A 26,358-nucleotide genomic window follows, 5' to 3' on the forward strand; every position below is an offset into this window, starting at 1 on the left:
GATTAAGAAAAGGGACATGCAGACGAAGAAGTTGTAAAACCCATTGAGTTAATAAATGAACTCAGCAAGTTTGCAGCATTCAAGATGAACATACAAGAAAATCAACTGTATTTCTCTATACTAGTGATGACTAATCTGAAAATGAAATTAAGAAAACAATTCTATTTACCACAGGATCAATCATTAAATTCAGCAAAAGAAATGCAAGACGTATACTGAAGGCTGCAAAACACTACTGAAAGAAATTAAAGTATATCTAAATAAATGGAAAGGCATGCCACGGTCATGGAAGACAGCATTGTGAAGACGACAATACTTTCCAAATTCACATACTGAGCCCATACAATCTCTACACCAAAATCCCAGCCAGATAATTTGCAGAGATTGACAAAGTGACCCTAAGATTCACGTGGGAAAACAAAGGGCACAGAGTAGCCAAAACCATCTTGAAAAAGATCAAATTTGGAGGACCCACACTTCTGATTTCAAAACCTACTACAAAGCTATAGTAATCAAGGCAGGGTGGTACCTGCTAAGGATAGACATAAGAATGAATTAATGGCATAAAACTGAGAATCCAGAAATAAACCCATATATTTATGGTTGACTGATTTCCTGCAAGACTGCCAAGATAAGTGAATGGGGAAAATAGTCTTCTCAACAAATGGTGCTGGGACAACAGGACAGCCACTTATAAAAGAATGAAGTTGGACCCCTACCTCACACCATATAGGAAAAGTAACTCAAAATGGACCAAAGATCTAAATGAAACAGCTAAAACTACATAAAACTTTTAGAAGCTAACACAGGAATAAATCTTCATGACCTTGGATCAGGCAACAGTTTTTTAGATACAACACCTAAAGCACACACACACACACACACACACGCACACAAATCGAAGAAAAAAACACATCAATTACACTTCATCAAAATGGAAAGCTTTGCTTCTTCAAGGTGAAATGGAGCAGGACCCTGTGGTCCTTGCCACTCCCATGTCCTCACCCTGCCTTCTGTCTGTGGAAAAACTTTAGCCAAATAATAAGTTTAACGAGAGAAGTGAGAAAATGCAGAAACAAAGGAAAACAGTCAAAGGAGACCAAATAATAATAGTTTAGTCCTTAAGCATGGTCAAGGACATTCAGTCCCTCCTCAAGGGCTATAGATAATATTCTGAGCCGTACCCTGTGAGCTGTCTTATAGACGCTGAAACCCTGACCAGGTGGAAGAAGTTAACTACATGATGAGCAGGCTGTAGCCATGAGATAAGCTGCCACAATTCCAAGAACTGCCATCAAGGAAATGGGAACAAACAGACCCTGGAACTGAAGATTAACTGTACGTAAAAGAATCAAGATGACGCTGGTCAGACCACCGATGACCAATTTCAAGATGACCATCAGAGCTGACTGTGCTGTTTCTGCATGGAGCCCCCTCCCCCTGCCTGTAAAAGCTCTTGCCCACTGACTGTTGGTGGGGGGAGTCGGCCTTTGGACAGGGGTCCGTCCTCTTCACTGGACCGCTGGCATCCAAAGTAAAGTAAACTTTCCTTTCCACCAACCTGGCCTCTTTATTGGCTTTTGAGCGGCGAGTAGCCGGACCCCACTTCTGGTTACAAAGGGACAGTATAAGAAAGTAAAGACAACTCACAGAATTGGAGAAAATATTTGCAAATCATATATCTGATAAGGGGCTAGCATTCAGAATATATTAAAAACTCTTAAAACTCAACAGTAAAAAGAAAACCTGATTGAAGAAGAGGCCAAGGATTTAAACAGACATTTCTCCATAAAGAGATACAAATGGCCAATAAGCACGTGAAAAAATGCCCATGATATCCTTAGCCACTGAGGAAATTATAACCCAAATCATAAGGAGATACCACTTCACCTCCACTAGGATGGCTATAACAGAAAAGGACAACAGCAGATGTTGGCAAGGATGTGGAGAAACTGAAGCCCTCACGTTGCGGGGCAGAAGGACGAGGGTGCGGCTGTCTTGACGAAGGTTGGCAGTGACTCAAGACGTTGACAGAGCTACCACAGGACCCCGCAGTTCCACGGCTGGTTACACACTAAGAGAACTGAACACATACGTTCACACAAAAACTTGTGCATGGATGTTCATGGTCGTGTTATTCGTAACAGGCAAAAAGTGAAAACAGCCCAGTGTCCACCAACCGATGATGGATAAACAACGTGTGGTCCATCCATACAGTGGAGTATTATTCAGCCCTAAAAAGGAAGGAAGTCCTGACACATGGTACAACATGGATGGAGCTTGAAAACATTAAACTAAATGAAAGAAGCCAGCCACAAAACACCACATACTGCATGATTCCATTTACATGAAATGTCCAGAATAGGCAAATGCACAGAGACAGAAAACAGATTAGAGGATGCCGGGGCTGAGAGGAGGGAGGAAGAGGGAGTGACGGCTAAGGGGTTCAGGGTTTCTTTGTGGGGTGATCAAAATGTTCTGGATTTAGGGCTTCCCTGGTGGCGCAGTGGTTGAGAGTCTGCCTGCCGATGCGGGGGACACGGGTTCGTGCCCCAGTCCGGGAAGATCCCACATGCCGCGGAGCGGCTGGGTCCGTGAGCCATGGCCGCTGAGCCTGCGCGTCCGGAGCCTGTGCTCCACAACGGGAGAGGCCACAGCAGTGAGAGGCCCACGTACCGCAAAAAGAAAAGAAAAAAAAAAAAAAAGTTCTGGATTTAGATAGTGGTGATGGTTGTAAATACAACCTTATGAATATTCTAAAACCCACTGAATTGCACGTGTTAAAAAGGTTTGAATTATATCTCAATTTAAAAGAAAAAGAGATTACAGAAGCTACCGGATAGACGTGAACACTAGGGAGAGTGTGCACAGTCAGAAGAAAAAGCTGAGGCTGGAGCCCTGGACAAGGTGTTTTCCTTGTGATGAGAAAACTCTTAGGATTTACTCTCAACTGCTTTCATGCAGCTGTCTGTGTTAATTGTATTAATCACGTGGCACCTTGCATTCTTAGTACTTATTTATCTCCTACCGGAAGGCTGCACCTTGTGACCACCTGCATCCACCCCCAGCCCCCCGCCCAGATCACCCCTCATCCTGACTTTCTCTAGCAAAGCTTGACTGGCTGTTACATCCCAGGCTAACCTGTCACTTGAGCCCCACGGAATCCATGTGATCTCTGTCTCAGTTGAAGAGTCGATTCATTCCCCTCGGAGAACCGAAGTGAGGATCAAATGGGGTTATACACATGTCTGCACACGCACATGTTTACGTCAAAGCAGAAAGTGCTAGTGTTTTAGACTACTTGCTAGGGCACTTTTAGGTTCATGGCATATTTGAGCAGAAGGTACAGAGATGCCCCACTACCCCCTGCCCCTCTACACGTACGCCCCCCCCCCACTATCAACATCCCCACCAGAAGCTACATTTGCTACAATCGATGGACCTGCACTGACACGTCGCCATCCCCTGGAGCCCAGAGTGTACACTGGGCTTCGCTCTTGGTGGTACATACTGTGGGTCTGGACAAACGAATAAGGACACATATCCCCCATCACCGTAGGCTACAGCGTGCTGTCACCACCCTGCAAATCCTCTGCCTGCCCACCGCCACCGCCCCCAGCCCCGAAAGCCACAACCCCATCACTGTCCCCAGAGTCTCCGTCTCTCCCGGAATGTCACACCGTCGGAATCACACAACACGCAGCCCTTCCCGACTGGCTCTTTCAGTCAGCAGGGTGCCCTTATCACGGTCAGCACCTTCTCGTAGTTTGATAACTCGTTTCTTTATAATGCTGAGTGACATTTCGTGGTCTGGCTATGGCACAGTTTATTCATCCTTTCCCCTACCGCAGGACATCGGGGTTGCTTCCGAGTTTTGCTGACTGTGAATAAAGCTGCTGTAAACATCCATGATTAGGTTTTTGTGGGGACATAACATTTCAGCTCCTTTGGGCAGATACCAAGGAGCGTGACCGCTGGGCTGTACAGCAGGAGTACCTTGCGTTTGTGAGAGGAAAGTGCTACGTTAACGACTGTCTTCGACAGTCACTTGAGGTCAGAGGTGAGGACCCTCTCCTCTCCCTCACCGTCTGGGGTGGTGGGGTCGTGCCCCGCTGCTACCCACTGACCGTCCGAGGGCCCTCCCCTTCTAGAAACCTGAGGTGGAGCGAAATCCTGCAGTAAGCCTCTTTCTAGCCCAGCCCTGTGGCCGGAGGGCCTACCTTTGGGTGTGGCTTCTGAGGCATTGAGGGCCCCCTGAATGACGGCCTGGGCCTCAGAGTTCTTCTTCTTCAGAAAGTCTATGGTTTCCCGTAAGTCCAGTAGCTCAGTGTCCTGAGAGAGAAACGAAGTGGTGTCACGGGTGGGGCTTGGGGACACCTGCTCTGTGCCCGGCCAGGGCCTGGGCTCGGGACTCTCCAGACCCGATGGGGAGGGCCGAGAATCGGGGCAGGTGGAGGACCCAGGGCGGCAGGAGGGAGGGCGCCGGCCTGCCCTGGCCGTCCCCCCACCCAGGCTCTCACCTTCTCCTCGGCCGTCTCTGCCAGGTGCCGCAGACGGCATGTCATGCTCACCAGGCTCTGCTCAAAAGCCGCCACCAGGTTGGCCTGAAACAAACGCGTACGGGGGTTCCCCAGGTGCCTGGGTTTGGGGAAGGGAGGGGACGTCTGTGGGAGGTGGCTAAGCTGACTGCGGGTCTCAGAGCGGACCAACCGCGTAGCGGCTCTTACACCTTGCTTCCCTTTCTGGCCCGAAGAACATTCCTGGGGGGGGCCCAGCTCCTTGAATGGTGAAGCGGCACAGACAGCATCAGGGTGGGGCACGTCTTTGGAGGCGTCTAGAGATGCGACACCTACTGTTTGCAGAGGTGGGACTGTCCCCTGCTTCCAGGGGGGGCCCGTCGCTTTATCCTGGTGTAACTCCTCCCCCAGGGCCCCATCACTCCCAGAGAACGAGTTTGGGACAGCTTCCCAGCCCCGCGCCCAGGGGGCCTCCATTCTTTGGTTCTGGCTGCTCTTTGCCTGATCCTGGGGCTGGAGCGGTAGCTTGGGCCACCTCGCGGCAATTCCACAGTCTGGCCACTAGGTGTCGGGCCGGCTCCGCGAGGGGCCCCCAAGGACCTGGTGGGGGGCAGCAGGGGGAGGGGCAGGAACTCCAGCTCTGCCAGCAGGAAGGCCTGCAGGGAAGGGGGGCGTGCTGAGGCTGGGACCAGAGAGCGGGACGCTCGCCCCGGGAGAGGGACGGCCGTGGTTGCAGGGGAGTAAACTGTGGCCCTTCGAGGGACGGGCGCACTCCACACAGAGCTCTGGCGGCCGGTACCCCTGCTTCCCGTCGGCCAGTGGTTCTGCCTCCCTGGGGGTCGACCCTAGTGTTCGCCCCCTGTCCCTGACACAGGCTGGAGGCCTCTCTGGTCCGGGCCGGGCTCCTTGGCAGGTCTGTGCCACGATGGGGTTACCTCCACCTGCTGGACCGGGAGCTCCTGCCTTCCTGGCCTTGGGTCACCTCTTGTTTGGTCCCTACATCCCTGCCCGTCTGTGAGCACACGCCTCCTCGTGACCCCGGCTCCTCGGGGCTTTTCCGTGCCGGCCTCTTCCCGTCTGGGGCTCCCCCTCCTCTGGGGGGGCTGCCGCCCCGCATCCTGTCCCTCCTCTGAGCCTCCCTCACCCCCAGCCCCACGAGGGAGCCTGTATGCCCTCGGGGCTCAACCGGGGGTCTGAAGAAAGGCTGGCATGTGGGAGGGGGAAGGCGTCCAGGCTGTGCCCAGCGTGGGCAGCTGGGGAGTCCCGGTGAACAGGACACAAGGTCTGGAATTGGGGGCCCCTGAGAACAGCAGAGAACCTTCCAGAATCCAGGACTCTGACCCTCAGCGAAAGCCTGTCTCCAAAATTCAGGACCGTCGTGTCTGAGCGTTTAGTTTGTCCTCTCAGCCAAAGGGAACTTCCTGTTCTAAGAGAGTCACCTTCTACATTCATTCTCTTGGCTCTGGCCCAAACTGGACAGCACGACACTGACAGGGTGTAAATGAGCCAGACGAGCTCATGCTCTCTGACACCCCTCCCCCGCTGCCGGCTCCCAGACATGAATTTCCTGGGCTCTGCCAGACGTGATGGCCTTGGGTGAGGCGCCAGGGACAGACGAGATGGGTCTTGTTCCTATTACGATTCTGATGGGTCCCCAGTTGTGGGGAAAAGGCTTGATACGAGCTTCGTGCAAGCCAGTAAGAATACAATGGACCAACTGAGAGTTTGGGAAAGAGAATAAAGAGAACAAAGAGAACCACCAGCGTGGTGAGGACCCCGCTGCCCGAATGTACTGGAAACACGCAAAACCGCGGTGCAGGGTCTTCTACCTGATTCCAGTGAGATCCAGGCCTGACAGCTGGGCTCCCCAGAGAGGAAGGGAAGAGAAAAAAACCAGCAAGGACTGCGGAAATTGCAGACATGGTTACTTTGTGCAAACACTTGGAAAGCTCCGCAGATCCGGCTCAGCTGTTGTTTACAGCTTTGGGGGAAAATGGCTCTTATGTTCTCTGTTTGCAGCTCGGTCGCTGGGGAGAGGCTTCTGCGGCCTAGTCTGGGGGGCAGCTTCATTTCTCCCCATCTCACAGGGTGGAAAAACCGAGGCCACAAGAAACGCATTCTAAGCGGAAGTACTCTGGGCAGGGTGAGGGCGGCGACAAGAATGCGGGCTCCCCAGCTAAGCTCAGGGGCCCAAGAAGCCAAGGCAGCCGTGGCCGCGGAGCCGGAGCCCGGGCTGGCCTCCTAACAGCGTTGCCGTTCCCAGGTGGGGTCCCACTACCCAGCCGCATGCCTGCCCGGCGACGGCGTGAACAAAGACACGGGCAAAGGCAGAGGGTTCCCAGGGATCTATGATTCTGATCCGTGACTATTTCTGTCCATGGCCAGTGGCAAGGCTGTTCCCACCTGCACGCAGAACCACTGATATAAACCCTTTTCTCTTTCTCTAGGGGCTTCACAGACCGTCGGACGGGCGCTCGTCCACACCTATGAATTAGGGTGGGGGTGCAAATGGCTCCTCAGAGACATCTCGATTCGGAGGAGGAGACCAGTCCCCAGATCCTCCGCTGCCTGGAATCAAAGCCCACGGGACACCTTATGAGACAGTTCTCCTGGGGCTGAACTCATCTAGTTTGGGCCCAGACAGCTGCCCGGCTGTCCCCTCCCCGGCACTCACGTTGGCGGAGAGCTGCGATGTCAAGGTGGCTACTTTCTCCTGGGACGACTCCAGTGCCCTGCGAAGCTTCCGGATTTGCTGTGAAGGAGAGGGAGATGCACTTACGGTGGCAGGAGAGGTGTAAGGCTCGCAAGGAAGTGGGGTGCAGGGGTGTTAGGAGGCCAGGCGAAGGCGGGGGACCCTACCTCAGACTGCATCCTCTCCTCGGCCTGGTGAAGGAGCACAGAAAGGGGGTCGGAGGGAGAGAGAGACAGAGACAGAGACACGGAGAGAGAGAGAGAGAGAGAGAGAGAAAGGCCGTTACTACGGAGGCAAAGGCAGCGCGCAGAACTCGAGGAAGCGAGACGCAGAAGTGCCAAGAGGCTGAAGCCCTGTGGCCGGGCCTGGCTCTTCACCAGGTGGGCTCAGACCCCAGACCACGGTTCCATGAAACAGACCTCTGGAGCAGAGGTCACAGCCACCTCTGCCATTGCCAAGAGGCTAGGAAATGAAACTGCTGATCTGAGGACTAACCCTGTCGCCACCAACTCAAAGGAGTAAAGCATTAGGGGCAGAACGAACCTGAGGACCAGCTTACGCCTCACGGGCTGACGCGGGCCCAGGGCCCACGAGGAACATGCGGCAGATTCTGCACACAGCGAGGGTTCTGGGGTCCCTGAGCGCGGCCCACCCTCCCGGGCACAGAACGCCTCCAAGACCGGGGGATTCTCCGTATTACAAAGGAGGCACAAAAGGCCCCAGGGTCGCTCAGGGATTGGCGGTGAGGCCGGAAGGACCACCAAGGTCTAGAAGGGCCCATTTCGTGCCCTAAGCTCCAGGGGCCCCCACCCCGCCCCGCCCCGCCCCCAGGAGGGTCCAGGGCGCAATTTGATGCTGGGGGGAGAAGCGAGGCTCTTACTGAGGAGTAGGTAGAAGAGGCACTGGAGGCCAAGGACAGCACTGAGCCGTGAACTGCAAGAGAAGCAGAACGCAAAGGGTTAGCAGAGCGCTCGGCCGGGGAACCCGGGGAGGGTTCCCGGGAGGAGCGCTAAGGCGGGGGTTCGGGCTCTGATCCTGGAGCAGAGAGGGAGAACAGAACAGAGGACGCGGCTGGCTGCCCCGCCGAGGACTCGAGCTCCGGGCAGAGCTGGCCTGCCCACTCCGGCCCGTGCTCTCCGATAGCCGGGCCAAGGGCCCCGTGCTTGGCCTGCTCCTCTGAGGGCGCAGGGGTCCGGGAGAGAAGATGCTCCCGGGCACGGGTCCCCACCTCCCCCATCAGGAAAAAGCACTGTTGCTGCTGAGGAAGAGGCAGTTCTCATCAGAGCTGCTCAGAACGAAACGCAATGCTGCCTGTGCCTCCTCTTCGCAGTGGGGACCGTTCAGATGAGAAAAGTCTCCAAGTGCAAGACACTCATTCTGATTCTTCATGAACGACAGCCCTACTGAGAGAACCGGAGCATGTCGGCAAGGAAGGCCCCCGGGATGAGCGTCCTGAAGTCACCAAGTGTCACCCCCAGAAAGCCGGGCTCCAGCTCTGACCACCACGCCCAGAGGGCCGCCCTGAAGCTGGTCTTCGGAACGTTCTTGGAAGAGGAATGAGATGCCTAATTCTCGTAAGGCTTTAAGAGCTACCTCTGCGTCCCGGTAAGCGGTCCTGTCCTCTGATGACTGGGGGGATGGGAGGACGGTGGCGGCGTGCTCCGAGGGCGCCGTCTAAATAAGCCTTCCACGCTGCCTCCCCTCCCCCGCCCCCAGGAGAGGCTCCATCCCAAAGCCCCAGGGCTAGACGGTGCCACCCAAGGTTTCTGGGCCCCCAGACCCTTCAAAGTGATGGGAAGGAAGAGCTGAAATGGCCCAACTGGATGTTCTGGGAAGCAGACATGTGCACGCTGGCGGCAGCGGTGGGCAAGGGGACCCAGCAGAGCTGGAATGAGCGTGAACCGCGCTGGCATGAAGTCTCACCGTCGTCCGTGGGGTCTCGGAAGGATCCTGACCGGATCATCCCCTTGGGTCTCTCGGCCAGGGACAGGGTGCTCCCCATTTGGGAGCCGCTGTACAGCGCGAAGGCCGCCTCGTGGGTGGGGATGCTGTTGGAGCGGGTGATTCTTGGCGTGGTGGCCGCAGTGGGACTCACTGGAAGGACAGAGGGGGGGACAGGAGAGGGAGGGGAGGGCAGGAGAAGAGGCAGGGGCATCAGCTTTGGGTCCCGGGGGCGGGGCGCCAGGAGCAGAGGCGGATGGAGGGGCAGAGAGGAGGCCGGCGGGCGGCGGGTGTGCAGGCGGCCGTGCCTGGGAGAGCAAGCCCTACGAGGAGGACCCTGCCGCTGAGCCAGGGGCGAAGAGCGTGTTTGAACGCCCTTCCCTCGGGCCTGTCGGCCCCGGAGAGGTCGCTTTCAAAGGTCAGGCTGGGGGCCTGGCAGCTTTTCTGAAACCTTTGCATCACTTGGATGTGCCAATGAAAATGGGGTGTCGTGTTCCTCTAACACACAGCTGGCTGCCGGGGAGGCCTGAGAGTTCGGAGCAAGACTCAGATCCGAGTGATGAAGAGAACCAACGAGATACAGGGGTCAGGCTGTGGGGCGCACAGCCGGGCACCACGGAGGGGAGCGGGACGCCCCATAAAGCACGCCGCTCTGGGCGCATTCACCAGAAACACGGCCGGTGCCCAGCATTACCCTGGCTGGAAGGCCAGAGCCGGCGAGTGTGTCCAGGAGGCTGTACAGCCCTGCTGGCCCACAGCCCCGCCCCCCCGGCCCCTGCCTCTCAGCGTGCATACTTGGGGTGGGGTGGGGGGCTCCTTGGACACTCCGTGGACGTCCAGTCTCCAGGAAGACCCGGGAAGAAGACAACCCCACCTCTCTTGGGGCCCTTTGGCGTGTGTGAGGTGATGATCGTGGCTTGGCCCGGCCCCTCATCCCCCTGTGTGGTCTCCATGGAGACGGACAGCAAGCTGGCCCCGCCTTCGTTTTAATGGCTCTCAGGGACCAGATGACCTTCCCTTTAGCACCGCGCCCTTCTCTAGCAAGACGACCCCGACTCCTAGTTTTCTCAGATTCCCCGGTCGTCCCACAGGCGTGTCACAGGTCCTCAGGTTTTGCTTACTGCCTTCCTTCGCTCCGCTGAAAGAGGCAGTGGATTTGGAGCCACAGGAAGGAAGCAACAGGCCGGCCCGGGCACTGTCCTCAAGGGCCCCCGGCACTCGGCCCCCCAGGAAGCAGGGCCGTGAGCCCCAGCCTTCGCCCCTCCCGTCTCTGAAGCACAGTCGCCTCCTCCTCACAAGCTTCCCCTTCTCCTCAGACACCAGGAAGGGAGAGGCCAGCGCGGGTCTCCCTCAGCCCTGCCTCCAGGACTGGACGGTCCTGGCTTTGGGGCAGACCCACCTCTGCACTCGACCGCTCACCCCTGCCTCCCCAGCTGCCCCACACTGTGTCGCGGCGCTGGGAGCGGCGGCTCCCTTCTGGCTGCACCGGGTTTTGCTCTGGGCCTCCCTTACGGCTCTTCCACGCCAACAGGCAGACTCTCTGATGCTGCGAGGACCCCACAGCCTGGGCCCAGGGGCCACGTCTCAGGTCAGGGTCTAGGCGCACTCGGCCGTGCGTCTCATGATGGATGGATGAACTGAGACCCGTGAATAGGCCGCCACGGCGCAAACCAAGTGTGAGGTGAAACCCAAGGCCCCGCTGCCCTGCCTGCCCCCCGGCACGGCGGTGACTGCGGACACTGACCTATGGTGGTGAGCTGGCCCTTGGCGCCCAGGGACATGGACAGCGCAGGGGGCGATGGCAGCTCTGGCTGGTCGTCGGACGCAGGCGGCCCCCCGATGCTGTGGGAATGTCGCCACTCCTTGGCCTCCTCCTGGGGCTGCAGCTGGTACCTGCGGGCGGCGGGCAGCAGCTCGGTCTGGGCTTCTACCCCCTGAGCTCAGAGGTGGGCTCCAAAAGCAGGACGAGGAGGTGGGAGCCGTCGGGGCTGGGTGTTGGGGGGGAGCAGCATCCTCCCGGACTTTGGGAGGGGCGGAAGGGCTGGGGACGTCCCTGCGGGGCTGCCCGAGCTGGGCCGAGATGACGGAGGCCCGGGACAGAGCTCGGCGTTCGAACCTCCCAGCAGCAGGAATCACCGGACTGCAGGACCTACTGCCCACCTGAGTGGCCAGAGGTGGCCCGCTCTCCCTCAGGCTTGGAGGGGGGGTTCTGGCGGGACTGGGGCAGACAGCACAGGCTGGTGCAGGGAAGTGCGTGAGTCCCATGTGCAAGCCTGTCTCTCCTCTGTCACCAGAGCCCCAGCTACAAGGTGACGCACACACCACAGTGAGCCTGGGTGGGCGCCTGGGAGGAGGTACGGGAACCAGGTACACGTGACCGGCCCAAAGGGGCACCGCATGCATGACTGGAGCCTGGGACAGGGCGAGTTATGGTTTTTCATACAGACCAGGAGCCCCAGATATAGGAGAGAAAAACACACGTAAGGGGTATTACCTGAGCCCCTTCTTGGGAAGAGTATTCCGATCCCGTTGATTACTGTGGAGGAAAAAAAGAGAAGCATGTGGGGGGGCTTCCCTGGTGGTGCAGTGGTTGGGAGTCTGCCTGCCGATGCAGGGGACGCGGGTTCGTGCCCCGGTCCGGGAAGATCCCACATGCCGCGGAGCGGCTGGGCCCATGAGCCATGGCCGCTGAGCCTGCGCGTCCGGAGCCTGTGCTCCGCAACGGGAGAGGCCACAACAGTGAGAGGTCCGCGTACCACAGAAAAAAAAAAAAAGAGAAGCACGTGGGTCCATCTTAGGAGCTAGAGTTTGGGACCAGAGGTTTGACGGATGCAACACTGGGACCCAGGGCATCCGACTGTGAGTCCCCCGTCTCCATAAACAAAGGGGAGGTCAGCCACAGCCGCCTCTGGGCTCACAATTTGAGAAATTTATCTGAGATGTTTGATGTTTTTCTCTGATTAGCTTCCCACTCCCCCTCCTCCCCTCCCCTCCCCGGCACCGCTTCCCGACAACCAAGGATTGAACCCGGGCCCCGGGCAGTGAAAGCGTGGAGTCCTAACCACTGGACCGCCAGGGAATTCCCTCTCATTAGCTTTTTAAAGATCATACTATGGTGGATGAAAACCAGGATGTGACATAATAGGGATGATCTGGGGCCAATGATGAGGAAGCAGAAGCCTCGGATGGCAGGTTAAACCAGTCACGAGGGCTTGGGGAAGTCACTGAATGTCTGGGTACTGGTTCCTCACGTAGCAGGTGAGAATCAGCATTTAAACACAGAAACGAAATCCCGTTTCATAAGAGCTGCTGAGAAGCAGAGGTTACTTAACGTGCACACAGTGTTGAAGGTCACAGAGCAGCAGTCAAACACGCCCGGAGGCAGGGGCGGGCTCATCAGGCTCGGCCCCGCCCACCTACCTGTCCAGCTGCCCGGTCCTGGGGCTTCCGCTCCAGGTCAGCTCTTCGGTGTCCTCCTCTGCGGGGGGGGCGGGGGGCGCGGGGGCCGCGGGGACGGGGGCGCTGCTGGGGAAGGCGCCGGGCAGGCTCATGGGCATCTGGAGGGACTCCATGCTCCTGTGCAGGCCTGAGAGCTTGGGGTACATGCGGGTTTCTTTGGGGACAGCGAAACTGCTCATGAGCTCCAGGCCCTGGGAGAAGCTGGCGGAGTTGATGTTGAGGATGGGGGCTGGGCTGGGGCTGAAGCAAGAAGGGAGGGGGCCCCCGGCGGCGGGGCCCGGAGTGTGCACATCTGGGAGCTTCGGCGCGTGGGCGTCAGCGGACGCAGGCAGATCCAGGCTGTTGGAGTTGACCTTGTCCAGATTGGCTAGGGAGGGTGGCTTGACAAAGCTCTTAGCCGTGGCCCTGAGAGAAGTGACGATAAAACAGGACATTTAGGATCACGGAGTTAGAGAAACAACAGGCAGGTGGGATCTCAGCCAACTCCTGGTCCTGTTTCCTCGCTTTCGGGCTCTTTGCAAAGCACGGGAGGCTTCTCTCAATGCCATTGGGAAATACGGGGGAGGAAATCTGACCTGGGTACCATCAAGTCTTAACGAGGGGGCAGCACATGCATAAGGGAGACAAGGGTGGGTTTACGCACAAATGGATGTGTGTGTGAGAAAATAAAACAGCAAAACCACCCAGGCAAGAGCTCCAAGAGGCTCAGAGCACATCGGGGGGCACTGAGAACAGCTCCGAAAGACGGAAGAGGCGCCCGGCACCCGGGGAACATGGGGGAGGCCCAGGGGCAGCAGGGGACAGGCCGCCCCGTCTAAGGAGCGCCAGAACCCTGGGAGGATGCCGGGCGGGCAGACAGGAGGAAGCGCCCAGCCTGGGTACCTGAGGGGGGTTGGCGGCAGCTCTGCCGACTTGGGGGCCGGGGAGTGGCTCGCGTGGCCCTTGGGCGTGCTCTCCGGGGAGCCCACGCTCTTCAGGGACACGCTCTCTGGGTCCAGGGCCACAGCCTTGGCCTTGGCCTTCTCCTTCTCCCGGTCCGTCTGGTTGACGGGGGCTGGGGTGGCCCGCCCGCCGGCCCCCTTGGAGGGCTCCTTCAGCCTGGAGGGCGTCAGGCTGCCCTGCCTGGTGCTGAGGAGACTGGGGTCGATGCTGCTGCTCACGGGCCGGGGGCCGGCCCGCCCACCGGTCACGCTCATGGAGCTGGACTTGGCCGGCCGGGGCAGGCTGCGGTACTGGATGTTGGAACGGGCGCCTGGAGCCAGGAAGCCGGGCTCCGCGCTGTTGGGCACGTCCAGGCTGGTCTTGCGTCCGTTCGCCGGCTTGACGGGGATGCCCGAGGACTTCTGGACCTTGCCGAGTGTGGCCGAGCCCCCGGTCTGCACGACGGTGGCCGTGCCTGTGGCGGGAGGGGGCTTCTTGTAGCCGAAGGACCCCGATGTGGATGGGCGCGCGATGCCCGAGGGAGGCTTCTTGGCGTCACCCAGGCGGTCGCGGCCGGCGTCCGAGGAGGAGCGCTGCAGGCCGGCGCTCTTCACCGCCAGCTTGCCCTTGTCGGCGGCCTTGCCCTCGGGTTTGCCTGCGGAGGGCGGACAGGAGTGAGCTGAGGCCACCATCTCCGGCCCTGGGAGGAGGGGCGCCGTGGGCCGGTGAGCGGGAGCCCGCAGGCTGAGGACCCTTCTCGCCAGAAGGGAGGGGACTCTGGGCGGGATTGGCCTCTGATTGATTGTTTTGTTCTTTGTTGTTTTCCGCCCCCAGGGTAGGGTGTCCCATTCTGGTTGAATGGCAAAGGCGATCACAAAGATGATCAAGAAGGAATGCCGTCCAACACTGGTCCAGGGAGGGAAGGGGGGGAAGCAAATGGACGGGACTCAGCTGTGTCTGCCGGTGGTTAGGGACTAGAGGGGGCCCGACCGAGGCCGCGGGTCACCACGGAGCCACTCTGGGAGCGGCATGATTCTGACCCGGCCAGGACCTCCCTGGGATGGCAAACAAGCCCTCAGGAAGACAAGTGCATCACCCGCATGTCCCAGGAGAGGAGAGGGAACCACTGGACAGTGTGAGGCAGGTCAGGCCAGTCTGCCCCCTCCTCTACATCTGGGCCTAGGCTTTAAGCACGTGGCATTTGTATGCCCACATCTGCACGACGGACATCGTACTGCCCGTCTTCCCTGACTCGGGACGGCCTGGAGACTAGGGTGGACAGCACGTGGAAGCAGTGTGCGGGCTGGCCGTCTCCCAAGGGTTAACGTCTGTGAGGAAGCCAGGGAAGCAGGACTTGGCCCTGGGTCCCTCGGTCCCTTGTCACTCGGCTCACCTGCGACCTTGAGGGCGCTCTGGGCCGTGTGAGTGATGGGGGAGGTGACGGCCACCGGCGGGGTCTTGCCCTTCTTCAGGGACCCGGGGTGCCCCAGGGTGACGGGCTTCTTCAGTTCCCCAACCTTGGATGGGTCGTCGCAGCTCTCGGGCCGCTCCCGCCGCCACTTGGCCGCCCCAGGCTCCATCTTCAGGCTGCCGCTGTCGTACTCCAGCTTTCTGGGGGCCTTTTCCTCCGACTCACTGAACCAGTTCAGCGCGCTCTCTGCCAGCGAGCGCTTCTCGGAGTCCGTGCGCAGCTGGAGACGAGAGAAGGCAGAGTGGACGCTCAGGTGGGGAAGGGGGGACTGGGCCGAGGGAGGGACTTTGGCTGCCGGGTGGCCTGACTCTTCCAGAGCAGACAGGGAACCAGCCTTCCGCCCGCACCTCCAGGCTGCCAGAGGACAGCACACAGATCCCGGGCTCCTCTTCCTCTCCAGGTGGGACAGCACTTACGGGCATCCCTCCGAACTGGCATGGGCGCTCGATAGAGGCCCGCCCGCCAGGAAAGCAGCTCACGCCTTAGGTGACTGCCCGGCAGCTAGGGATTTCTTTCCACCAGCTCAAGAAGGACTTGGCCAAGGGCACGTGGGAGCCAATCCCACGGAGCAGGTGAGCGGACGTGCCACCGCGCGCACAGGCACGGCGCGGTCTGCCCTGTGGTTCTCCTGCAGAAGGGGGCCTAGGCATGCGCGCTCCCACGTACCACTATAGTCGAGTTCCTGCGAGAGGCCGTCGGCGTGGAGGGCAGGGAGTTGAGCGAGGAGCTGGCGTTGAAGTCTTCCGAGCTGAGGTTGTCAGAGGCATCGCTGAGCCCACTGCTGATGGAGCTGCTCTCATCCCAGCTGCAGGACAGGAGAGAAAGGTTAGCAGTCAAGGCGGAAGCCACGGCGAGAAATACAGTTACCATAATGAGGGCAGAATGGCTGCACTCCAGCATACAGACCGGCCAGGAGGGGAAAAGCTTGGGGGTTAGTCCTGCGTTTGCCAGCAACGCAAAGAGTGATGTAAACTTCCCTGTAATTTGGTGATGTCCTTTCATAAAAGGAGGGGACTACACAGGGAGCTCTACTCAACACTCTGTAATAACCTATGTGGGAAAAGAACAGGAAAAAGAAAAGATATACGTGTTAGACATACACTGAATCAAGTTGCCTTACAGCTAAAACAAGAACAACATTGTAAATCCACTATACTCCAATAAATATTAAATTTAAATTAAAAGAAGGGACTAGCTTTATCTGGTCAAGGAAGATGTTAAATCTCCTTAACAGAAAGGTGTATTATAGAGACAAGGTAATTCTTGGATCGATCTAATCACATAAACCCATTTCCCGTCCCTATAAAGAGCCTCCATTCTTAGAATTACTATATCTTTATTTCTAGATGTGTTCTCTAGGTATTTCCCCTCCCTTTTCTACATTTTTCCACACCTGATAACCAGGGCCAGAAAAAGACTGATCTTTTCTAGAGCCGCTTAGACCTATCACTTCTCACCGCCCCCCTCTTTATCAGGTTCACCCCATCCTGGGACCGGGTCCTGCTTCTTAAGAGCATGTACTGCTCTTCTGGTAAGTGACCCACTTTAGGTGCCGTGGCCAAGCAGAGGGGCCAAATGTGTGCTGAATGGTTTCATTTCTCTGCCAATTGCTTGGAATATCAGACTTGTGGTACCCGGGAGAGATGTCGTTAAACATCTTGTCTGTACGTCTTCATATCGAGAACCCTGGTCCGTATATTCAGAGAGGCTGACACAGCCTCGGTCATTCTCCCACAGTCACTTGGCTATTGATTTTTGTTTGACGAGTTTCACAGTCAGAACGTTTATTCTTAACATCTGAACGAAACGCCTCCTCCTCTACCGTTCATACCAATCTCCTCTTGGATCATCCGCGCTTGCTATCGCAAGTTTCTTGTTGTTCACACATTATTTTCAAAGCTCAAATTCCATCTCCTACAACCTTTTTTCAAAGGTCCCATTTCCCAAGCCTTTCCCCATTTCTATTTCTTCCTTCTGGACCTATTTCTTCCTTCTGGACCCTAAAAAGTTCTTCAGAAATTCCGTGTTCGGTTTTAGAGCCTCAAACTGAACACGGGACTTTAGTAAGACTTTACTAATTCCGTGGGAATTATCTCTAAACCGCCACATCTCCGTCCACAGTGAGTTTGCTCATCAGCTTCACGTGTGTGCCGAAGAGGCTTAAGATGTTTTCCGTGAATTAGCTGGTATCTGGGAAACTTCTCCCTTTAGATTTATTTTGAGTTTCATATCATGGAACAAAAATCAGACACACAAGTCATCTAAGTGCTTGGCCCAGATTTCAGCTGGCCTCCGTCTGATTTATTTGCTGGGAATAGGAAAGTGGGTGGTTTGGACTTTTGGTTTGTTGCTCTGCAGGGATTAATCCAAATACATTGAGAAAGAGCAAAGAAAGCACGGGGATTAGACCACACTACAGAGTGAGCTGGACTTCTTACTAGGAAATACGGCCATTATTAAATGACAACCCACCTCTTCTCCCCGCCACTTGTGACATATATTAAATCTCACATTTGTCCTGGGCTAAAATAACACCTCCCCTGAACCCCATATTGTAGAGAACACATACTGAGCAGGAAAGATCAATTCTGGTTTTAGGATCCTATCACCCTATCAGCTCTCCTGGGTCAAGATAAGATCTCTGGCAAACAAACAATTTCCAGCGGTCAGACACACAAGAAGCCTGTCCTTGCACAGAGATTGATTACGGGTAATCGAGGCCTTGGGGCAGAGAAAACTCCTATGGACAAAGAGGATTTTGCAGTCCACCAACCCCAAAGAATCCCTTCCTTTGCTCTGCATTGACAGAAAGCCCAAAGCTAAGACGGGGGAGGGGTGTTTATCTTCTCAGAGACTCAGTTCCTCCTGGCCACAACGACCTCCTCTCCCAACTCACAGACTTTCTCCTGTAGTAAGAAAGTTCCAGCCTAATTACTGGGCAAGGTTGGCTACAGGATTTGAAGGTTTCCTTCCATTTTTCCACGGACTGGGGGCAGGGCAGGGGCATGGCTCAGGAAGTAATGGGGAGCGGCAGGTGAAGCTCTGCTCAATCACCTCCTGCTGTGCGTACCGGTCCTCGGCCCCAGGGGTTGGGGACCCCTGACCTAGAGAAATTCCTTTGCAGGCCCTGAACAAAAGGAAAATTCTGCTGTCATGACTGAAGGATTAAGCGTGTCCATTGGAGTGAGCATATTTTCTTTCTTAAAAGAAAAATTAGACAAGTAATACATGCTCTAGTCAAGACTCAAACATTATGTAACAATATAAAGGGAAAAAGGAAAATCGCCCCTTTTCTGCCCTCCCACTTTGACTTCTAGGGTAACCACGGGTAACGGTTTTTGTGCTTCCTTCAAGAGCACCCCCATGCGGCCCCCTGTCCACAGCTGTCTGTGCTCTGCATCCGGGACCACACCCCACCCTCTGGAGGCTCTTAAGCTGGAACCTCAGGCCTCCTCTTTGTTGGTTTACATTCTTGTTTTAGTGAAGTACCTCTTCCAGTAGGCTCCTGGAGAAGGGTGCTTGGGAAGCAAACTTGGTAAGATCTGACACATTATAAAATGTCATTATGCTATTTCACGTGTGAGATTTTGGCCAGGCATTGAATCCGAGCTGAAAATAGTATCCTTTCAGAATGCAAAAGCATTGCTCCATTGCCTAGCCTCTACTGTTGCCATTCGGATTCCTCGTCCCTAGAATGTGACCTGTTTCTTTGTTTCCTTTCTGGAAACGTTTAGCATCTTCCCCGGTGTTATGAAGTATCATTAATGATGGGGCTTGGTGTGGGCTGTGTTTACTCATTGAGTTGGATACCTTCCTGGGCCCTTTAAATCTAGACGCTCATGCCCTTCAGCTCCGGGAAATTTTCTCTGATTATTTCTTTGATGGTTTTCTCCTCTCCATTTTTCAGTGCTCTCTTCTAGACTGTCAGTTATTTTAGATGATCGATTTTGAGGTTGATATTCTGATTTTCTCTTATTTTCCAGCACTACACACACACACACACACACACACACACACACACACATAAACTCTATTTTGGGGGCAGTGGCCTCAATTTTATCTTCCATTGCCTCCATTTCTGCTACCATTTTTCATTTCCAAGGGTACTTCTGAAAACACCATATCGGTCTTTCTCTCAAGGACACAACCTCTTCTTTTAACTCTCAGAGACATTCATTTACTCATCCATTCGGAGGGGCAGGTTTACAATCTCTTTGCCTAGTTTCTAGCTCCAAGTTGCTTTTTTCTGTTTGTATTGGTGAGACTTCTGTGTTACAGACCTTCTCGGATCTCTGACGACCCTTGGCTGTTTCCTCATCCGTAAGACTGGGACCCTCATCATAAGTTCCTTGGAAGCTCTGTGTACACAGGTAGGACTTGTCAGCGATGGCGTCGGTATAGGGAGATGCAACGGGACTGATTCATGTAAGTTTCTTCTCTGGGGCTGCTCAGATGTCCTAGAGATGAATCTCCCACCCTCCTGCCTGGAGGGGATAAGACCTGTGTTCTGAGAGCTGAGCTGGGGAAGGTCCTGGGGGCCTCAACATTCAATATGCGAAGTTTCACTCAATACTGGCTCAAAATTTAAGCCTTCACTGTGCCAGGAGCCCACGAGTGCAGAGACTCCTGTTCTATTCTCTCCAGAGTTTCCGGTCTTCTGTCGACTAGGGGAACAGCTGTAGCCTTCCTAGGAGGAGGGGATCTGAGAGTCTGAGGGTTTCTTACATAAATTTCCAACCAGTCCTCCTGTTTTTAGTTTCACCTCTTCCCCCTCTAAAGGTACCTGATGTCACCAAGTCAGCAAGCTTTTTAAGGGTCCTGGGATACAAACAGAGGTGCTGCACAGTTGTCCCCACTGTTGGCTCAGGACGCACCTTCGAGCTGATAAATCAGTTCACACCTGCCATTCTGATTCCAGCTTCCCCAGATGTGGCTAGTCTCTCCCTTCTAGTCTTTGTCCCTGTGGTTTATGATTTAAAAAAAAATCCCAAACCCTTTATGGTCATTTTACTCTTGGGGGTAGTTGTGAAATACATTAAACGAATTTTGTCACAGCAGCAAAATTCCCCTAAATGCGCTCGATCTTTTGGATTCGATGTTCTGACGGCTAGACTTTGAGTGGAGCGAGGAGAGGAGATATTGGTGTTGGAATCAGGAAGAGGCAGAAGGGAATTCTCTGGCAGCCCAGTGGTTAGGACTTGGCGCTTCCACTGCCGAGGGCTTGGGTTCAAACCCTGGTCGGGGAACTAAGATCCCTCAAGCCTCGCGGTGTGGCCAAAAGAAAAAAAAAAAAGAAGGAACCATCTAGATGAGTGTTTGGGTTTTTTAAAAGTATTTATTTATGTATTTATTTATGTATTTATTTATGTATTTATTTATGGCTGTGTTGGGTCTTAGTTGTGGTACTCGGGATCTTTCGTTGTGGCGCACGGGCTTCTCTCTAGTTGTGGCACGTGGGCTCAGTAGTTGCGGCACGTGGACTTAGTTGCCTCGTGGCATATGGGATCTTAGTTCCCCGACCAGGGATCGAACCCAGGCCCCCTGCAGTGGGAGCGCAAAGTTCTAACCGCTGGAGCACCACGGAAGTCCTGAGCTGAGTTTTTGAAGAATCAAGAGCCGTGGGAGAGAAGAGGCTGGGTGGACCCTGTCTCTCCTGAAACATGGCTGTTTAAGGTGTAAGAACAGAAAGTCTTTAGAAGAGTTTAAAAAATCTACCAGCTAGTGAGTCAGAGGACCATGGAGTACCTGCCTGGCCAATCAAGACAGCGGTGGGGGGAAGGAAAGCGGCTTAAATACAGCGCCAAAAGGAACAGACAAAGTGGAGTCAGGCCCCGCCCGAGCTCCGGAGGGCTGTCATGTACCACAAAGAATCTCTGCTCACTCTAAGCTGGGTTTTGCTCTCTTCCTTCTGTTTCTCTCTGAATGTGTTTCTCACATAGATCTCAGGTGGAGAAAAGAGGGCTGGGCAGCAACAATCTAGGTCTAAATTTACTAGCACATAAGAAAAACAGAACGCAGGGAACTTAATATTCTTTTATAATCCAATCTATTTATAAGTCCAAACAACAATCACTAACGGGTAACTGGTGTATAAGAGAAATGTTCTTTTGAGCATTTACACCATTTTACACAATTTACTTTGAATGGTGTACAAGTTTTCATTCTGGGACGGTTACTATAAGAACAATGACACTTCCTCGTTTTCACCCACCCTTGGAATAGAAGATGAAAAGAGTCTGAATAAGCACACGAGAGACTGAGTCACATACAGACAACAAAAACATCCCTTGTCAGGGGATGTTTCTAACGAGCTCGACAGGGGAGAAGGTAAATTAGGGCATTTTCTCTGCAGGGTGTTTATCTCCCCGCCTCCTCGTGCCCCTTAATCCTCACTCCAAGTCTCAAACTTCTCATTTCCTGTTTCCGCTAGAAGTATGACTTTTTCCCGTCATCCGACCAAAACCTTCGATGCGTCTTCAACGCCTTTTTTTCGCCTCCCTCCTTGAGCACCCCATCCTCCTGCTCCCCACTGCGTTATTGGGCTGGCCAAAAAGTTCACTCAGGGGCTTCCCTGGTGGCGCAGTGGTTGAGAGTCCGCCTGCTGATGCAGGGGACGCGGGTTCATGCCCCGGTCTGGGAGGATCCCACGTGCCGCGGAGCGGCTGGGCCCGTGAGCCGTGGCCGCTGAGCCTGCGCGTCTGGAGCCTGTGCTCCGCAACGGGAGAGGCCACAACAGTGAGAGGCCCATGTACCGCAAAAAAAAAAAAAAAGTTTGTTCAGGATTTTCCGTAACATCTTATGGAAAAACCTGAATGAACTTCTTGGACAGCCTAATGCTACCGGCCTGTCCATCTTTTCTTCCTTTACGCTTCTCCTGCTTTTGCTCTGGTTCAGAGCCTAACGACCTCTCAGCTGAAGCCCTGTGAAAGGCTTCCATCCCCCCCACTGTCGACAGAGCTTCCCCTCCATCCAGTACACACTGAATATCATCAGAAGCCCGACCCAGCGCTTCCCCAAACCTTCATTAGCTCCTCACTGCTGAGACAATCGAATCAAAACTCTACATCCCGCTGCCGCAGACCGTCCGTGAGCCATCGCAAGTGTAGCGTATGACAGAGCACGGATAGATGCTGTAGCCAGGCCCTCCGAACTCAAGTCCTGTAAACTCTGCTTGGGGTTAAGCTCACTGTCGACGTGGCAAACATCCACCGAGCTGACATTTACAGGGTGGCGTCAGCTGTGTGGACACTTGACAATGACTGTCCAGAACAAAGAGGGGAAAAGATGTAAATGAAACATGAAATTGGAAGCACAGACCACAGACACGAGAGGACTCAGAGTAAGGGGTGACTTCATTCTCGGACCAAATCCAGAAATACGGCCCCGCCGTGTAGGACGCGGGTCAGCACGGTGCTCAGCCCCTAGTCTCTGCTCCTGATTCCTAGTCCCTGCAGATTCCGCCTCGGTGGCCGGCGGGCTCCCCTCATGTCTTTTCAGAAGCACAGGCCTGCAACGTGGAGCTGCTCCCCTCACCGCTGTGCGATGGTCTGTGTCTGCGGAAGATTCTGGAGCCCTGGCATCATCACGGCACTCGACAGGGATGCACATAGAACCGATCTGCCTCGGTGGGCTTCCCCCCAGCTCTGCATCTTGAAATCAAGGCCCACACCAAACACCCAGTCTTCTCCGAGGCTTTCCGTGATCCTCCTCGTCAGGAGAAATCGCATCCTCTTTTATGTCTTCTTAAACTCACCTCTAGCTCCATCAGAGCATTCTGCCTTTAGGTAGTTATGTCCGTGCATCCCTTTGCTGGACTACCTCTCCCTGAGGGGTAGGACTGTGCCCCTCATGAACAGTGTCTGTACATGGCGGGCAGACTTGAATTCCTGGCTTGTGAAAGCAGGGATGCATAAACTCAGAGAATGGGTTACGGTTTGGAAATGCTTCACAGCTGTTCTCTAAGAATGACTGGTAGTTTATTTCCAAAGAATGCTCACTTCAGTGGGAATTGATAAAATTTCTCTTTGTAGAACTTTTAGATCTCTGCTTAAATTCTCTGTCTATTCAAGAATGTAATCCACCTTTTCTACCAGATCCTTAAAAATACCTATTAGAAATATTTGACAGGGACTTCCCTAGTGGTCCAGTGGTAAAGAATCCACCTTACAATGCAGGGGACGCAGGTTGAATCCCTGGTCAGGGAACTAAGATCCCACATGCCGCGGGGCAACTAAGCCCGTGCGCCACCGCCACTGAGCTCACACACCTCAACTAGATCCCACGTGCTGCCAACTACAGAGCCCATGCACCCTGGAGCCTGTGCACCACAACTAGAGAGGAGGAAAAAAAAAAAAAAACCTGCATGCCACAACTAGAGAGAAGCCTGCAACCAAGACCTGATGCAGGCCAAAATAAATAAATAAATCTTAAAAAAAAAAATTGACAATCCTTGTCTGCTAATTCCAACAACAGAGTCATCTGTTGGTCTGCTTCTATTGACTATTTTTCTGCCAGTGATATTTTCCCGTTTCTTCACAGGTCTCATAACTGCTTATTCTATGCCGTGTGTTTAGTGGATGGCAACATGCCCACCTAGAAAACGACGTGCCCCTTCCTCTGTCAGGCTGCTAGGCCTGAGGGCCGAGTCGGTCTCATCTGCGGTAGAGCTAGGTCCGGGTTTTGTTGTCACGTTGGTTAAAGTTGGTTCCAAACGTCCTGGGGGCAGGATCAAGGCTGTCCTTCCTATGGGGCTTGGGACGTGACCACGGTTAAGGCCCCAGAGGTCTCTCCACGCTTTACAGCCCAGCTGCCAGCTTGCAGGACCACCGAGTTCTCTTAGCTGGTGGTGGCCACCTCCGTGCACTCAGAGAGGGGCCCTGTGCCTTGCAGGGGGTCTCCTCCACGCTCCTGCCCTGCTCTTAGCTTCCTCTGGGCTGTGCTGCTTCCGGCTGCTCCGTGAATGCCCCGTGCACCCCAGATGGGGAAGGGGTGTGTGTCCCATCTTTCTGCCCTGCCCTCGGTCATTGGCTCAGGTCCACTGTGTGCTCTCAGGGAAGGCCCTGGGGGAAAGAATTAAGGGTGGGTGGGGACGTACTTGCTCTGTGACTAAGTCTCCTTGTAGCCAGTTCGAATGTAGCCTTTGAAAGTTTGTACAAAGTCCAGCTGTTTTCTCCTTATCCTCATCTCCGGCGGGTTAACCCTCTGCCTCCCGCCGGGCCCCTCAGATGAAAGCAGCCGAGCATTCTTTCTCTCCCAGGAAGGGTTCATCCTCTCTGGAATTGAGTTTACTTAGAATACTTTGCATCTTTAGATACTCATTTTTTTCTTTCCTAAGTTATGTTTGTCACTTCTCCAGCTCCTTCTTGCTGTCGGGTGGGAGTGGCAGTGTGTGGTGACCTTGTACCATTCCTTCAATAAATTTCTAAGCCCTCCGTCTAGGGCTGTAAGCGAGCCAGCTGATCCCTCTGCTGTTCCCTTGCCCACTTCCTAGCACCGGGGTACGTGGGTGCAACCATCTCCTCTGTGGGGCGAGAACAAGGACCGTGGCGGGGGCGGGCAACTCAACTGGACGCTCCCTGTTTGTGTCTGTGCCGGCCCAGGGCAGTGCACAGGGTGGGGCGCACCCTCCCCCTGGGAACAGCACCAGCACTCGTGTAGCTCTTGGCCACCCCTCCCAGACGTCTTCCCGCAGAACTCAAGCGGCCAAGGGAGTCAGAGGGCCAAGGGTGTGGGCTAGTGGATGGGAAGGGCGGGCCGGCTTGTGATGCACAGGAAAATTCCTTAGTTCTCCCCAGCCCAGCACGGTCCTCGGAAGGCAGACCCGAACACTGAATCGGCATTCCTCTGGTCCAGAACATACGTGTCCGGTGAAGCAGCAAACACACCTCTCTGGTTATTTACCACTTTATGGCTCCTTTACTACTTTAAGGTTTCAGAGCTCTGAAACCTTATTTTCTCCTCTGAGAAATATCCGCCATACAATAGGCTGGTTATAAGAGTTGGGCTGTTTTTTTTTTTTTTTTTTTTCTTTTGGAATCATTTTTTACTCGCAGGTAAAGTTTACGGAATTGGGAGCCTGATGTTACAGCCCCAGCAGACGCCGAGGCCTTCCCGCTCTCCATCTTGGTATCACTGCCATCTGAACGGAAACACGCCCCAGGACAGCAGGAAGCTCTCTGACCACACAGTGGACCCGATTTCCAGAAACTGAATTCCCAGCTGCTTGTAAAAAGAAGCCGGGGTCAGACCCGGGAGGCTTTCAGTGCCCATCGCTGAACCAACGAGGGCGACTCTCTACCATGAAACCTACAAACATCGGGCGAGCCAAGAGTCACCAACACACGACCCTTGCCACGTCCCCCTGGCTGGGGCTAGTAGTCGGCTGCCCAGGCCAGGCAGTTAAGCAAGCAGCAGTGAGTGGTGGTGAGTCAGCATAAATCAGGCCCAGGGTGGAGGCAACCCGACAGCCAGGGTGTGCGAGCGTGATGCGCTGGCTCCAGGGCCCCGGGGCCTGCATGGCTGCGGCTCAAGACAAAAGGAACATCTTACTAAGCAAGTGCCTTAGGTGATGCCCCCGGACGGCTCTGCAGCCCCACAACTCAAACTGCTGTACTTCAGGGAACCAGAAAGGAGGACATGGAGTTTGGTCCAGGACCAGCCCCGTGGGAATAAATACGTAAAGAGACTCCAAGTTACCCTGTCCTCTTGGGGAGGCTGCCCGGAGGGCTGGGAGTGGATATCCTGATCCTTGCTCTAGTTTGGAAACATCCACAGCTTCCCTGGGAGGACAGCACTTAGAGTTAGGATACAGCTTTCCCTGCTCACCATCTAGGATGGAAGGTAACGGGCTAAACCACATGACACCGCCAAGTTTGTAGGTAGAAGATGGGTGACCGGGGGCACTTCCATCTGGTTCAACATCACACGTGTTTCCTTTTGAGTCTGGCCTGGGCTGCAGCACTTGTTTGCTACAGAAGTGCAGTAGTGGGTTCTGAACTCTTAACAACAGGAAGATGCCGAGTTCTGGGATCAAACGACAGAGGTGACAACCTGTCCTGGCTGAGGCCTAGTTCGGTGCCTCTGTAAACAAGGGAACACATCTTGGACTCCCCTCAATCCAACGTTCCAAAGAGATCCCACTCTTCACTGTCTTTGATCCTTTCTCCTCCAGGCATTTTCCTGGAGGTGAGCCACTCGGGTGACAGCCAGCCCAGGGCCTCCCCAGAGCTCATTCACAGCCACGGCGATGCCTCCTAACAAGGCATCCGGTTGGTGATGCTCCCTGTCTGGCCCCTTCAGCAAGTGACCCTCCTGCCCCTTTGGTTACCACGTGGTCACCTCCTAGGTCTGTGTAATAT

General features: G+C 54.9%; 1 protein-coding gene across 5 annotated transcripts in view; it reads right to left on the bottom strand.

Moving 5' to 3' along the window:
• Window positions 1-26,358, bottom strand: part of NAV1 (neuron navigator 1) — a 211,405-nt gene that overhangs the window by 15,216 nt on the left and 169,831 nt on the right. For 3 of the 5 annotated variants that reach the window (XM_081226425.1, XM_081226423.1, XM_081226426.1), the window contains 12 exons: window positions 15,668-15,806; window positions 14,924-15,221; window positions 13,492-14,185; window positions 12,571-13,014; window positions 11,645-11,686; window positions 10,895-11,043; window positions 9,133-9,303; window positions 8,090-8,142; window positions 7,377-7,400; window positions 7,192-7,269; window positions 4,521-4,604; window positions 4,221-4,332 (listed from right to left, as the gene is read on the bottom strand). In XM_081226425.1, the coding sequence (XP_081082551.1) occupies window positions 4,221-4,332; window positions 4,521-4,604; window positions 7,192-7,269; window positions 7,377-7,400; window positions 8,090-8,142; window positions 9,133-9,303; window positions 10,895-11,043; window positions 11,645-11,686; window positions 12,571-13,014; window positions 13,492-14,185; window positions 14,924-15,221; window positions 15,668-15,806 (2,288 nt within the window). The remainder of the gene's footprint in view (window positions 1-4,220; window positions 4,333-4,520; window positions 4,605-7,191; window positions 7,270-7,376; window positions 7,401-8,089; window positions 8,143-9,132; window positions 9,304-10,894; window positions 11,044-11,644; window positions 11,687-12,570; window positions 13,015-13,491; window positions 14,186-14,923; window positions 15,222-15,667; window positions 15,807-26,358) is intronic. The other 2 variants (XM_081226424.1, XM_081226427.1) reach the window with 1 other exon arrangement.

Source organism: Mesoplodon bidens, assembly GCF_964165515.1.
Source record: "Mesoplodon bidens genome assembly, chromosome: 2".
Classification (NCBI taxonomy): Eukaryota; Metazoa; Chordata; class Mammalia; order Artiodactyla; family Ziphiidae; genus Mesoplodon; species Mesoplodon bidens.